Source organism: Culex pipiens, chromosome 2 (genome assembly GCF_016801865.2).
Source record: "Culex pipiens pallens isolate TS chromosome 2, TS_CPP_V2, whole genome shotgun sequence".
Lineage (NCBI taxonomy): Eukaryota > Metazoa > Arthropoda > Insecta > Diptera > Culicidae > Culex > Culex pipiens.
The window spans coordinates 172,003,080-172,018,026 of record NC_068938.1 but is presented as its reverse complement, the minus strand read 5'-3'; the positions used below and the strand labels follow the sequence as shown (position 1 = coordinate 172,018,026).

Genomic DNA, 14,947 nt, shown 5'->3' with positions numbered 1-14,947 from the left:
CGAAACTCCAAAAATCACGCTCTATCCTTCAAAGCAGTCTAAACATTATGCAAAAAAACCACATAAAGCACTTTAAATTACCAAGATCAAATCTTAATTACGTTAATCTTGTTGTGAAACAGCAACAACATTCAATAAAAGTATTATTGGAACTTAACTCTTCAATTCCAGCACCGGTACTACAAAAATCGAAAATTCCGTCCAACATCAGTCCGACATCGGTCCGACAGTAGTAGTAGAGTGATTACTATATAAAAGCCTTCGTGAAAATCCGGCCCACATTTATCTTTACTTTGTCCGTCTTACCTTAGCGGGGAAACGCTTCCACACAGATGACGTTTTTTTTCTCCTTTTCACTCTTTTCTTCCGGGGATTACTGTAATTTTCAGCAAACAGAACCACCAAAACACAGCTCAAGAAAAAACAAAAATCGCCACTCTGTCATTTCCACAACACAGTTCTGTTGCAACCTCTCTGCCACCATGGTCACAAGCGTCAGATTTTCAACACTGTTGCCAAGATAACACCGTCGCCATCATGTCGTACGGCAAACAAATTTCTTCAAAACCACCCAAACACAGCTGAAGGAAGTGAAAAATTGCCAGTCCGTAATTCCACACAACAAAGCTCGGCTGCAAATTTTCTGCTACCACCAAGGTCAAACAAAACCGACGCCATCATGGCTGCTGCCGCTGCTGCCACTGCAAAAACATTTCGCCTAGCAAAACACCAAAATTCACTCTTTTTTTCGTTGTTTTCACAAAATTACGCTACACACTCGCGATGGGAGCAATTGCTGCGCCAATGTCGTGACTTTCGCCCGATTTCCTTCGTATTTCTTTTATTTCGGACACAAATAATAACACGCGTCTTTTCATGCCCAAACAAAACACACGACTGATTTATTTCTCGTTTACTCACGCACACATTCTCAACTTCTCTCTTGGCTGGCCTGCTCTCGCGTTACGCTACATGAACTCTCTCTTCTCATTCTCTCTTTATTCTCTGCCACACTCATTCACTACACTCATGAATTTGCCCCACTATGCTGAACTATTCAAAGTGATGAGAAAAACACTTGAAATTGATCTTGTTTTGATTTGAAATACAGTTTCGTGACAGCTTCGTCAGACTTTGCTTCGTTTCTTCATTTGTGTTTTGGCGGTCCGGTGTGTTCGTTTTTCGCAGGCCCGAATGACCGCGTGAGTTCGCTGCCGCCATATTCCTGTCCAATAAATTGCCTGCCCGGTTTGTGGCCGCGAAGACGAGCATCGCCACAAGGCTGCGTCCTCGGGCTCAGGATCCGTATGGCCAGCGGAAGGGCTCGGTCTCCCGGACCCAGAAGGAGGCCAACTTTGGCGATAGAGGTTCTTTTCCGGAGATTCACCCACTTGGTGAGTGGGGAGAAAGATTTTTTTGTTGAGTTTTGTTTTGATTTTTGGATTTATGTTGTGTGAATTGCAGGAAGGATGCGATTGAGCTGCAGATGCCGTACCAGGAAGCGTTTGATGAAATTAAGGAAAACACCCGTCGGGCGCTGGAGAATCGGTGTCGGTGAGAAGCAGGATTCGATACATTCCACCCAGGGGCCGGCCAAGCAATGCGTCATTCGGATGGTCAAGGCACAGTTTGATTCGATGGACCCAACACGGTTCCGAATCAACAAGAAGGTTCCCCGGGGGCCTACATCTCCGCAGAAAGCGGTGGTGGCGAACAACCCGAACCTGACCAGGAGGACGATCCTGAAAGCTGGGACAACTGGAAGAAGAAACAATTCAACAACGGAAACAATGTTCCATTTTTGACAAGCAAATAAAAGTTGTCAAATTAAATTCATGACGCAACTTCTTCTCTTTTTTTAACAAACCGAAATCCATTTCTATTACATACAAACATGCATTGATTATAGAAGGAAAAATCATTAAAAACCAATATATATAACGTGGTTTTCCATGTGACACAACACATCAAATTCAAGTGTTGTGCTATTAAATTGACAGCATCTTTAGGTGCCCAAAATTCAAGTGTTTTGCGATTGATTTCTGAGTGCTCTGTACAGCAGGGTCAGATCATGTGTACACTGAGCAAAACTTACACAGCTTAACGAAGTGTTCTACACATGATCTGACCCTGCTGTACAGAGCACTCAGAAATCAATCGCAAAACACTTGAATTTTGGGCACCTAAAGATGCTGTCAATTTAATAGCACAACACTTGAATTTGATGTGTTGTGTCACATGGAAAACCACGTTATATATATTGGTTTTTAATGATTTTTCCTTCTATAATCAATGCATGTTTGTATGTAATAGAAATGGATTTCGGTTTGTTAAAAAAAGAGAAGAAGTTGCGTCATGAATTTAATTTGACAACTTTTATTTGCTTGTCAAAAATGGAACATTGTTTCCGTTGTTGAATTGTTTCTTCTTCCAGTTGTCCCAGCTTTCAGGATCGTCCTCCTGGTCAGGTTCGGGTTGTTCGCCACCACCGCTTTCTGCGGAGATGTAGGCCCCCGGGGAACCTTCTTGTTGATTCGGAACCGTGTTGGGTCCATCGAATCAAACTGTGCCTTGACCATCCGAATGACGCATTGCTTGGCCGGCCCCTGGGTGGAATGTATCGAATCCTGCTTCTCACCGACACCGATTCTCCAGCGCCCGACGGGTGTTTTCCTTAATTTCATCAAACGCTTCCTGGTACGGCATCTGCAGCTCAATCGCATCCTTCCTGCAATTCACACAACATAAATCCAAAAATCAAAACAAAACTCAACAAAAAAATCTTTTTCCCCACTCACCAAGTGGGTGAATCTCCGGAAAAGAACCTCTATCGCCAAAGTTGGCCTCCTTCCGGGTCCGGGAGACCGAGCCCTCCCGCTGGCCATACGGATCCTGAGCCCGAGGACGCAGCCTTGTGGCGATGCTCGTCTTCGCGGCCACAAACCGGGCAGGCAATTTATTGGACAGGAATATGGCGGCAGCGAACTCACGCGGTCATTCGGGCCTGCGAAAAACGAACACACCGGACCGCCAAAACACAAATGAAGAAACGAAGCAAAGTCTGACGAAGCTGTCACGAAACTGTATTTCAAATCAAAACAAGATCAATTTCAAGTGTTTTTCTCATCACTTTGAATAGTTCAGCACAGTGGGGCAAATTCATGAGCAAAACACTTGAAAAGTTTGAGCCACCCGAATGAAAATAAGGTGTCAAAAAATACCAAAAAGTCAATCGCTAAAACACTTGAATTTGATAATGGATTGGATTGAAATTCAAACACAAACAAATTAGATCTAAGATGTGGCTTTATTGAATCTTTCAAGTGTTTGGGCACTTGAAAAAAAAGTGTGGCGTATTTTCAGTGAATAGTTCAGCACAGTGGGGCAAATTCATGAGCAAAACACTTGAAAAGTTTGAGCCACCCGAATGAAAATAAGGTGTCAAAAAATACCAAAAAGTCAATCGCTAAAACACTTGAATTTGATAATGGATTGGATTGAAATTCAAACACAAACAAATTAGATCTAAGATGTGGCTTTATTGAATCTTTCAAGTGTTTGGGCACTTGAAAAAAAAGTGTGGCGTATTTTCAGTGTAGTGTTGGTGGCCACCATTTGTTCTTTATTTGTCTTCGCTTCTGGCTAGGTTTTCTTCAGCCTTCGATTGGAATGGGTCGCCAAAATTCAAACGTCAAAAGAGTTGGCGCATTTGTTTTTTTGATGGCGCTTGCTAATTATTTACATGATTCGAGATTATTTTTCAAGTGAGTGACTAACTAATGTTCAAAGGAAAATGTTGCCGGTAGTTGGAAGCAATTTCATATCATAAGCGCTTTATAAACGTTAGCACAAGTGAAAAGATATTGATGGCTACTTTCGTTAAGCAGTTAAGCCCTCATCTTGCGTGTGAATGTGTGTGCCACCAAAATGATGAGAAATTGTCTCCCAGAAAAGAAATTATGATCCAAAGTGCATTAAATTTGATCTTTTTGGCCAGTAAATGGCATAAATTTGCGTGCTTACTTGAGGCGGTGCTGTTGCTGGTGAGATCATAGCCTAAATAGTATTTTTGGAGCTTTAATCGAGCGTCAAACTCTCCATATGACGAAGATAGGTGTTTGATTAGAAAGAGTATATTTCCCCTACTTCGTTTCAACTGGAATGTGCAAAAAGCTAAAGATAACTGAATTTAAAATTGCATACCTAATTTTATTTTATTTTAAATCAAAGAACGCTTCAACGTGATTGCTGTTATAATTCCATCTAGGGGAAATATACCCATTTTAATCACACTAAGCCGTTCGACCAATTCTCATCACTTTTGCCGTTTTCGGCTATTAAATCAACATTTTCAGATGTATCAACAATGGAGAGTTGCTTGCTCACTTTTATTTGAGCTATTTATTACTTTAGAACAGTCAAAAACACTTTATGAAAGCTGTAATTCATGATCAAAGTGCTGATAGGCCGATAATAGAAATAGGCTGAGAAAGGGTATGGTTCCCCTAGTTGTCAGTATTTAACTGTTTTTTTTTTTTTTTCAATGAAAAATTCAGTTTGAAAAGATCCCACTTATTTTAAGAGAAATGTTTGAAGAGACAACTTCTTTAAACAAAATTCAGTACATAACTCAAACCTTCTTGAAATTATTTTATTGCAATTTAAATATTATTTTTTTTATGTTTTCAAAATGTAAAAAAAATCATTTTTTTTATTTAAAACGAACAGCGGTTAGATTTTATTCGATCTTAAGTTTTCCGATAACTGAAAATCATGTTTTATCTATAGTAAATTTACACATTCACACAAAAAAGTTCAAGGGCAACATTTTGATTTTTTGTTTTGAAATTACTTTATGAATTAAGCTAAAAAATAAAAATATTAACAGAAAAAATAATTGCCGATCTCAATTTTGGAACTTTAAAAAAAACCAATTGGGCCGTTGCAAATATTTTTTGAAGTTTTTGTATTTTGAAAACTAAAGATTGCAAAACATCTGGGCAGGTGTAAAATGCATTTTAAAACACTTTTTTCATTCATATGTTAAAACCATGGCTTGTAATTTCAATTTCAGAGTCGAGGGACATAAACTTCAAAAAATATTTGCAACGGCCTTAATGTGACAAAATCAAACAGTTTTCATTCACTTTCCCTCTTGTTTGATAAACAAAAATTAAAAAAGAAATTAAATAATAAAAAATGTTATGAAAATCAGTTTTTAAAGGTACCCAATATTTATTTTAAAAGATAAAAAAAAGAAAAAAAACAGTTTTCATTCTAAAATTCATTGAAATAGTGGAAAGAACTTTAAATTTAAAGTAAGTTACTAAAGCAGAATTTAATAAATTTAATTTGAAAATTACACAAAATATCACGAAATTATTCAAGAGTTAAAAAATAATTTTCAAACATGAATGCTTGGAAATCCCGACTTTTCCCAACTTTTTGACAAAAAATCAAAAATTCCCGACTTTTGGCGGATTTTGGCGAAATCCCGACTTTCCAGATTTCCCGACTTGAGTGGCCACCAGGTTTTATGTCATTCCCCTTTTTAAATATTTAAAATGAAAGATATTAAAAAAAAAACCTGACTTGAACTACTAAACATTTTTTCAAAATCAAGCATTTATTAAAAATCAAACATATACCGTTGCAAATATTTTTTGAAGTTTATGTCGCCCCTCCCCCCCTCCCCTTCAAAATCGTGCCAAAAAATCAGGGGGCAAAACAAATATTTTTTCATAAAACTTCAAAATTTGAATATAAAAAGAAGTCAAATGAACTGAAAATAATTTGAAATGCATTTTCCTGCGTTTTAAATCATATTCAGCTTATTTGAGATTGATCAACATTTTTTTTAATTCCGTTGTACAGTACTGCAAAAAGTTTTTTTTAGACAAAAACAAATATTTCGCGAATACTTTGATATTTGGAAAACTAAAGATTTCAAAACATTTGGGCAGATGTAAAATGCATTTTAAGTGTTAAAACGATGGCTTGTAATTTCAATTTTTATATATTTGTATTGTTTTTTTTTATTGTTTGTTGGCATTCAATACGAGTCTTGTTGTAAAAGAAGATGAAAAAAATATTTTCATACAAAAACGTCTTCTTTAAATCGCTAATAACTCACCAAGTTTAACCATCTACTGCCCAAATTTTTTTTTCGAAAATTTTTATTTTTCCCGTGTTCAGGAGGTCATTTTGAGCAACTTTTGTTCTACGAAAAACTTTACTTCTCTTGTTTTATGTTTTTCTTGTTTCATTTTTAGTATTTTAATTTGGATTTATCTTGTTTAGTTTATGTTTGTTTTTGATAGTATTTGGCCTACTCTACCACCTCCTATCATTACATGTTGCCTATCTATTTTTTTCATGTTTTTACAGTAACTTTTTCAATTTTTTGCATGTTTTTCACATTTTCTGCTATAAAATGGAACCATTATCACTTAAATTGTAAATAAATGCGTAGAGGCATAGTCTGGGGCACTAGAAAAAATACTGCATACTTCTTTTTACTTAAAATATAGGAAATGTTAGTAAAAAACACAGCCAAAGTTGACCCCTAAAAAAATTACATTTTTAAAAACATTGGCAAAGTCACATAAAACAAGTCAAACTTCCAACCCTAAAATTTTCCAAAATTTTAAAAGTTCTTCTTTCCAATGCTTTTTGAAGATCAAAAATTGATTGAAAAATGGATTTTTGGCGATTTTTTAAATCGAAGCCCGTCTAGAGGCGGGGTTGGGTTGTAGAGGGTTAACTCGGATTGTTTTGCGGTCTTCATAAAATTTGTCATATAATTTTACATAAGAATTTCACACTTGACAATGATCCGACTTATTTAACACAACTTTTTGGTGGACATTTTTAATGTTTGCTTTTCTCCATACATTTTTGCGATTTTTTCCATACAAGCCTCTACGATAAAAAAGCGACATTTGAACCTTAACCGGTTTGGCTCAAAATTGGAACAGTTACTTATTTTTGCCTCAAGAATCGAGTCAGGGGTATCTCCTAAGATCTTCCAAAATTTTCATTTTTTCTTGTCACCCTATTGACCCCTTTTCTTGGGAGGAGCGTACTGGCCCTTAGGCATTACCAGTCACGGGTATCTGACGTTCTTCCACCGAAACAAGCTTCTGGATATTCTAATAGAAAGATTTAAATCAAACCAGGTGGAATCGATCCAGTCACAATTATTGTTGATTCTCGCCCTTGGCATCAGCATCTAAAATATATGAGAATCAGAATAGAATTGCATAATGATATCAATTAGGCCTTTCTTTGTGCTTCTTTGCAAAAATACACCAAATAACTCAACTGATGCTACCTAGATCAAACATGATAAGTTATTCATTCTAATCGGTATGAAATTGGTTTGTAAACTGTTTGTATTCACAGGCACCTAAGCTGAAGCAAATTATTCAATTTTAAAACTACGAAAGTACCCACACTCCTTAGCAAATCTATGGCTATAAAAGAAGAAATTCTTTCTCCTTCCAAGCCAATCCCAAGTGACCATGGGTGTCTGTTCGGCAATCTCAAGCTTTTTCACAACCACCGCACCCAACTACCATGGAACGTACGCCGTGTACCGGGTGTTCATGTTCATTTCCGGGGTGAACTTCTTCGACGATGACTTCATGGTCGGCCCACTGAACATGGCCCGTTTCCTGGGCCCAGCGATAGCCGCCATCCTCGGGACAATGTCCTGCATGATCCATCTGCACCGATACCTGGACGAAGTGGACCAGGTGATCCTCAGCCTGGCGGCGTTCTTCTCCGGCACCGAGCTGCTCATCAAGATGTGCGGCATGGCGTTGAAGCGGAACAAGGGCGCGGAACTGTTGGCGGTCATTTTGAACGATCGCAGCTACGACGAGGGACCGGTTGAGCGGGCGATCTTTGTCAACTACCATGGTTTGGCGCGGACGCTGATGTTCATCACGATCTTTTCGTACCCGTTTACGGCGCTGATGTTGATCTCCTATCCGGTGATTGCGGGCAAGCTGGGCGAGTTCCTGCTTCCGATGGGGTTCTCGATCCCGTTCATTAGCCACAAACAGCACCCGTGGTACGAGATCAACTACCTGATCGAGGTCGTGCAGATGCTGTGGTGCGTGATCGCCTTCATCGGACTCGACGGACCGTTCTACATCTACGTGTGCTATGCGACGTGCAAAATGGAAGTCATGAAGACGTACATCGAGCAGATTGGTGACAGCGAGGACGTCGAACAGCAGCGGGGTCTCCTGCGGAAGATCATCGGCATTCACACGCACGTTCTGCAGTTCCTTCGTGATTGCTCCGACTTTTACCAGGAAATCTATCTGGCGCAGGTGTTCTTCTCGATCGCCCACATTTGCGTCTCGTTGTTTCACGTCCAGTTGGTAAGTGGTTTTGTCGTGATCGCGATCACGTTGAAGTTTTTTCTAACAAAACCCATTTCTCGAACTCGCGCAGAAGTTGAAGAACAGCTCCTACGGAATGCTCGCGACAAACGTGGCCAAGATGTGGATCTTCTGCTACTGCGGCGAGTTGGTGGTTACCAAGGCGAACGAGGTCTGCGAGGCGATGTACGCCAACCGGTGGTATCGGCTGTGGCGCAAGGACGATCTCCGCACGGTTCGGTTTGTACTGGCCAATACGCAGCAGAAGGTGGGCTTCTCGATCGGAGGGTTTCGCTTTCTGTCGTACGATGCATTTACCGAGGTAATGTTGGGTACGCGCCGAGGATCTTTTGGTTGATCTTGAAGAGTTTAATGTTTATTTCAGATCATGAAGACCGCCTACAGCTGCAACGCGTTCCTGCACAACATGTTGAACTGAGTTGAAGATTTCATGCGCGTCAATGAATCGATGAATAATTGAAGTTATATTTGCACCAGTGCACAGCTTTGTTAATCGTTCCTCCTTAAATCACAGTTACAAGCAACATTAAAGTTCTATTGTTCAGCATTGAAATTGAGAGTTTCATTTCATGGTTCATGCGTCGTCGCCACACTCCGTCAGACACCTGCACTTCAACGTAGATCGTTCATAGCACCTTCCGTTCGAAAACTCCAAGGTCACGTTCGTCCTCCTGCCACATCGTCCAGGTCTCGTGGCCATAGAGGACTACCGGTCTAATCAGTGTTTTGTACATCGTCAGCTTCTTGCGGCGTTGCACTCGATCCGATGTGAGGGTCCTCCGTAATCCGCAGTAGGCACGATTCCCAGCAAAAATACGAGTCCGGATCTCTTTGCTGGTGTCGTTGTCGGCGGTTACCAGCGATCCCAAGTACACGAACTCGCTCACCTCCTCCAATGTACTTCATGCCAAGTCCTACACGTCTTGCTTGTACCTTCAGTCGGGTGTAGACATCCTTCACCGTCTCCAAGTTTCTTGCCACAATGTCACTTACCTTTTTGTTATTGCGAGTGTGTCAATGGATTAGTTAGTGTTTCAGGGATTTTCTCTATAATGATTTTGAAATGATAGGTCAATAGTAATTTTTTAACTTACGATCTTATTTTATTTTTAACCCATAAAAAATGGTTTTCTTTTATTTCTTCTCACAAATTATTTAAAAAATTATGATCGCTTAAAAACGCCTCCTGCAGTCTTGCTCAGATGAACAACCAAAAAAAGAATTAACAAAATAAACATAAAAAAAACTAACTGAAAACGAAACATTCACGGCAAGAGGCAAGATAGAACAATCGCATTCGCACCAAAGTGTCTCTCGTTCAAGCGGTGTGTTTGAAGAAAAATAACAATGAAAAAAATGGAAATAAAACTCGTTCGACGAGCTCGCACACACTTGACAAAGCGAAGCTTCTTTTAATTTTCTGGAAGAATCGGTCAGTCGGTTCCGATTACGCGCAAAAAAAAATTCTAGGAATTTTACACCCGTGGCATGGTGAGTAGAGTGCTTTCGTGTGTTTGTTGCCTGAGATTAAACGTACTCTTCTGTTCCGGATGTGCTGACGATGCAGCTATGCGATTGTTTCTCGAACGATGAGGCTTTTTTCTCTTCTCTTTTAACAAACTTATTAATTGTGAGGACTTGGGAAGGTTCCAATACAGTGAAGGCGAACTTACATAAAGTTGTAGTCTCCGTAGCCCATGTAGTACTTGTCGCTGCTGTCACTGTCGTAGAAGAACTGGCACATGTCGACGAAATCTGAAGAAGGAAAAAAAAACAACTCACTTTAGTTACGCTTTCCTCACCTTAAATCGAAAAAAAAACTCACTTCCAAGATCCGAGTCGTAGTCCAGACCCCACAGGTCGGAATCGTCGTCCTCGTAGTCGTAGCCCATAAAGTCCTCGTCGTCGCCGGAATCGTCCCCCATCACGTCGTCGTACTCGTCCATCTCGCTGTAGAAGCCCTCGGTCGCGAAGAACGACAGCTCCAGCAGGTGGCGGCTGCTCTTGACGAGGGCGTTCTGCGAAGAAGAATGGAAAAAAGTGTGAAGTTGAAATAACTCTGTACTATGGCAGCGTAGCTTGGGTGGCACGTCGACAAAAGTTTTTTTTTTCTTTTGGTTATTGTAAATTTCTCCTATTGACAGAATTATTTTCGGAAAAAAAATATTTTTAATTTGTGAATATTTAAAAATAATTAAATAAATTATATTTTATGGAATTGTTGAACGTTTTCAGCAATAGAAATTCCTTTTTCTCGATTTTTCAATACTGAAATATTTAAAATATAGGCATGCTACAATTTTGAAGTATTAAAAAAAAATAATTTTAATCTTGAAACCTTATTTTTAAAAAAATATACGTTTTGTAAATGAGTGATAAAAAAACCTATCATTTGATGATTCTCAAAACATCAGAGAGTATAACCGACCGTCACTATAGCTTGTGAGTTCTCTTCTTTTATCTCGAGATTGCCACTCTCGATTGCGTTCTCTTGCTATCACTCTGTCCTCTTTGCATTGTTCACGCACACTCGCCGAAGATTCTTTCGTTTTCTCAGAACACCGCAATGAATGAACGCGCGTGGGGGAGTGAAAATCGACCACGCATTACCGCCTGTTGAGGGGGAATAGGGACTGGCAATTTTCTGAGAATCTCGCGACAAAACGAAGAGCAGGAAGATTCAATTTTGGGCATGATAATTATAGTTGCTAAGAAATGAAAGTTTAATACTTTTTACAACCGCCATGAAAGTTCTAAAGTTGTTATAAATGCAAGTTTTAAAATTCTAAAAATGATTTTTATCAATGGTCTAAATACATTTTTTATTTATAACTTATTGCTTGTTTTTGAAAGTCCTTTTTTTAATTTTGAACACACCAACAAATATTTTTAGTTTTTATTGTAGAATTTTAAGAATTTAATTTATGTATGACTTCAGAATTCTCAAATTAAGAAATTTTCATATTCTCGCATGCTTTAAATGTTTTAATACATCACTCTTTTTCTTTTACGAATTTTAAATTTTTTGATTCATTTTATTTTAAACTTCTGAATTTTCCAACCTCCGTTTTTTTTTATTTGAGATGTTAATTTTTTTGATTTTAAATATCAGAATCTTAGAATTTTGTAATGAATTTGAGGATTTTTAAATTTCATAATTTAATATAATTGTCTTTTATTTTATTTGTAGTTTTTTTGAAGAATTTTTTAATTTTATGTCATAAGAATTTAAACAATTTAAAATTCTGGAGTTCAAAAAGAATGTGAAAATGAAAAGTTTAAGAACTTTAGATTTTCACATTTTTTTTTCAATTTAATATTAAAGAATTTTAAGGTTCGAAGAAAATTGATCATCACTATAAAATATTCTGTATTAAATTCAATTTAACGAATTTCAGCACTAAAAGGAATCAGCGTGTGCCGGTTGTTGCCTTCTTGAAGCCACTGAAATAATTTTTGATCTAAATCAATTGTGCTTTAAAATTTATATAATTTTGTGGCACAGTCATTGACGTCCTAGTTGGCAATCATTGATTAATGACGATTTCCATAACTTCACAAGGAATTGGATAATCTGTAATTCTGTAATTCTGTAATTTCGGAATACATTCGTCCGGCTTCAGCTGAAGATTCATGCTGTCCCATGTTGCATGTTCGAGTGTAGACCTACGGAAAACCTTGCCGCGAGGAGAGGTGAGTGAGAAGTACACGAACCACCTACGACATAATTCCTCGGGCGGCCCAGGTCAACTCGAAGTTACCCCAGGCACCCCCAGTGCAGGACACATTGGGGGTAGAAAGCGGATAGATATTTCAGTGAATACAATAATTATGACAATATAGTTTCATATAATCCTTATTCCTTAATCTTACCTTTTGACACTATCAAACCTAGCAATATTACTATTGCATCTTACCATTCCCTTTTGATAGTGTCAACTTCAAACCTTCACTCATTGTGCAATTAACACATAATTTCCGCTATTTTCTTCATGCGGAATCTTCGTCTAATTTCTTCGCCTTATTATCACTGAACCACGGCGCGATATTGTTCTCACATTTTTTGAGCTTCAACGACCGATTGTTATTCACGCACTTATAAAAATACTTGTTCTGTTTCGCGGCTTTGTGAAAAATACACGTGTGTTGGCTGATACAATGACTTTTTCGGTCATCGTATGCTCGCAAGGTACATGAAAGAGAAAAAGAGAAAAAATGGGATAAGTACAATGTAAAATAAAATCGAACATTGGAACAGACTAACACAGAAAGAAAGAATAAAGAAACCTTATTTTGCAACTAGACAGAAATACCAACTTGTAACGAGAAGTTTACAAGAAAACAACTGAAGTTGTGAAATATGGGACAAGACAAGCAAACTAGAATAGTTAATATATATAATAAAACAGATTGAACGTACCTTTAATCATATTAATAACAGTTATGCCCAAATTTCTTACCAATTTTTTTCAGCAGTTACATTTCTACAATAATGTATTGCGATTCCAAGTTTGAAGAATAGAGTAGTTAAAGTTTGTGAGGTAAGGGACAAGTTATAGCAATAGCAAAATAAATAGATGGATAGATTTTAGATTTTACTAAATTGTATCTTAAAAGAATAGTAAACATCTATCTTGTTTTAGCCAATGCACCAATTGCAAACATACAGCATGTCACGTTCACACCGTATGGAGTAAATGTGATAAGCTATATGTCCACATTCGGGGCACCACCTTTTTTCAAAATACAGGAAATGATAGAAGGAAGACCCCTTCTGTATAGTGGAAGATTTCTGCAACACCTTGGATTCGGACCAGACATTTTGTCTGAAATAAGAGAGAAAGACAAATATTAAAATTGTGGTATTATCACTAAATCCTATCATCCTTTCACCCCCCAAGACATGGTCTATCCTTCGTGCCTTCGTGTCTTGGGTGATGGCGAATTCTACCTTCTTCAATGATCTTCGGACCACCTCCAACTAGAATTCACAACAGGACCCCCCTCGGCTCCAGTTTACAACATGACAGCGACGAGAACACAGCCGAATGGGAGTTGACAGTATCAAATGCATGCTATACACTTTGCTTTGCTGGATACTTACTAATAGCAAAGGGCGAGAGTCCTGCGACTCTCAGCAATCATGAATACTGCCCATTTGCCACCACAAGGAATTGGATAATCGTTACCAAAAGGAATCAGCATGGGTAGGGCACTATTCTAAACAACTTGTTGAAGGAATTTTGTCAAAATATTGAAAGCGACGCAAAATTTATATCTTTGAACGAAAAATCATGACAATGATGGAAGTCTTCACGTTAAAAGACAGTGGAATTCTATAAATTTCCCTTTTCAGAATTTTAGGTTTCAGGATTTAAATTTTTGAATAGTATTTTTTTAATGAAATTTGCTGTTACTTACTTTAAATTTACTTTATAAACAACTTATTAGCAAAGAATAGCTGCGACCAAGGCTGCGACAATCATTTTTAATTCAAATCATCGAAAAGTATGTAATAGACAAATAAAAAAAAAACAAAGAAATAAGTCACATGAAATTGGCTAATTCCGGGGAGAATCGCTCTATATTATTTTATTTGAGTTTAAATATGTGAATCGTTAAATTGATTGTTAATTTCAGGAAAAACATATTTTTTTAAATTTAAGCCACATTTTCATAATTTTAAGCTAAATTCTGTCACTAATTTTCTAAAGATCAATGAATTTATAAAGGCAGTTATTGAAATTCTACAATAAGAACCAAAAAAAAATCTTTGTGTTCAAAAACCAAAAAAGGGGTATTCAAAACCACCCAAAGAAATAACAATAAAAAAAATGCCTGAAGATTTACGTATTCTTCCGATCTGTGATCCTTAAATTCATAATTATTTTAATTTAATAATTTCCAATCGATTTTACAAGTTTTTTAATTGAAAATTGTAATTACGAACAAAATGTTTCTCAAGATTTTTTGGAAATATTTTAAATTTTAAATTAATTAATTTTTTATATACTTTTGAATTCTCGGGTCAATTTTCAAAAGGTCATAAGCTCCATTTGTGAACAAAGTCGTTTTTCAATCAATCTACGAATTATTATATTTAAAAATGCTTTGAATTGTTCATGTGCACGTCTTTTAAATGCTCCTTACTAAAAAACAATAAAAATTTGATTGTTGTTTCAAAGAAAAAAATCAAATCGGAATTTCCTCAAAGGCTAAATTAGTAAGGCAGAATCTCGAATGGCCGAAATTCAAAATGTCGAATTTTGTCTTATTTTAAAAAGACAGAACGTCTCGATAGGCCGAATGTCTCGATATGAAATTCTTCATTTTTAACATTCGGCCTTTTGGGATTCGGCCTTATGCGATTCTGTCTTCAATTAATTCTGCCTTTTCAGTTTCGGCCTTTCGTAGGAGACCCAAAAAATCAAATAAGTGCCGCAGGTCGCGACAGCTGTTACGACGTATTGCAAACTAACCAGAGAATTATACAGTTTTAAAAATTTAGAGTTTTAGGATTGTAAAATGTTAAG

At 37.4% G+C, this 14,947-nt stretch overlaps 3 protein-coding genes and 2 long non-coding RNA genes across 5 annotated transcripts in view; 2 read left to right on the top strand and 3 right to left on the bottom strand.

The window, feature by feature from the left end:
* LOC120428233 (zinc finger protein 39-like) overlaps window positions 1-14,947 on the bottom strand; it is a 487,119-nt gene that overhangs the window by 294,018 nt on the left and 178,154 nt on the right. The window lies entirely within an intron of this gene.
* Window positions 1,035-1,844, top strand: LOC120426917 (uncharacterized). The gene is made up of 2 exons (XR_005606777.2): window positions 1,035-1,394; window positions 1,465-1,844. It is a non-coding gene; the product is annotated as an uncharacterized LOC120426917 (long non-coding RNA).
* LOC120426916 (uncharacterized) lies at window positions 2,349-3,365 on the bottom strand. Its single transcript, XR_005606776.2, has 2 exons — window positions 2,799-3,365; window positions 2,349-2,728 (listed from the first exon to the last, which is right to left on the bottom strand). It is a non-coding gene; the product is annotated as an uncharacterized LOC120426916 (long non-coding RNA).
* LOC120426915 (odorant receptor 63a-like) lies at window positions 6,958-8,970 on the top strand. The gene is made up of 3 exons (XM_039591722.2): window positions 6,958-8,393; window positions 8,467-8,715; window positions 8,779-8,970. Exons 1-3 carry the CDS (start codon window positions 7,524-7,526, stop codon window positions 8,830-8,832), a joined length of 1,173 nt encoding a protein of 390 aa, XP_039447656.1. The 5' UTR covers window positions 6,958-7,523; the 3' UTR covers window positions 8,833-8,970.
* Window positions 9,495-14,947, bottom strand: part of LOC120429985 (uncharacterized) — a 15,840-nt gene continuing 10,387 nt past the window's right edge. Inside the window, exons 4-5 of the mRNA XM_052707344.1 lie at window positions 10,240-10,432; window positions 9,495-10,169 (exon numbers count right to left, since the gene is read on the bottom strand). Coding sequence (XP_052563304.1) covers window positions 10,084-10,169; window positions 10,240-10,432 — 279 coding nt within the window. The 3' untranslated portion in view covers window positions 9,495-10,083. The remainder of the gene's footprint in view (window positions 10,170-10,239; window positions 10,433-14,947) is intronic.

What these genes read in the sequence shown, in the direction of transcription:
- LOC120426915 (XM_039591722.2), top strand. Translation starts at nt 7,524, where the DNA reads ATGGGTGTCTGTTCGGCAATCTCAAGCTTTTTCACAACCACCGCACCC. An exon ending in CGTTGTTTCACGTCCAGTTG is followed by an intron (nt 8,394 to 8,466) that starts GTAAGTGGTTTT and finishes GAACTCGCGCAG; the next exon opens with AAGTTGAAGAACAGCTCCTA. An exon ending in CGTACGATGCATTTACCGAG is followed by an intron (nt 8,716 to 8,778) that starts GTAATGTTGGGT and finishes TGTTTATTTCAG; the next exon opens with ATCATGAAGACCGCCTACAG.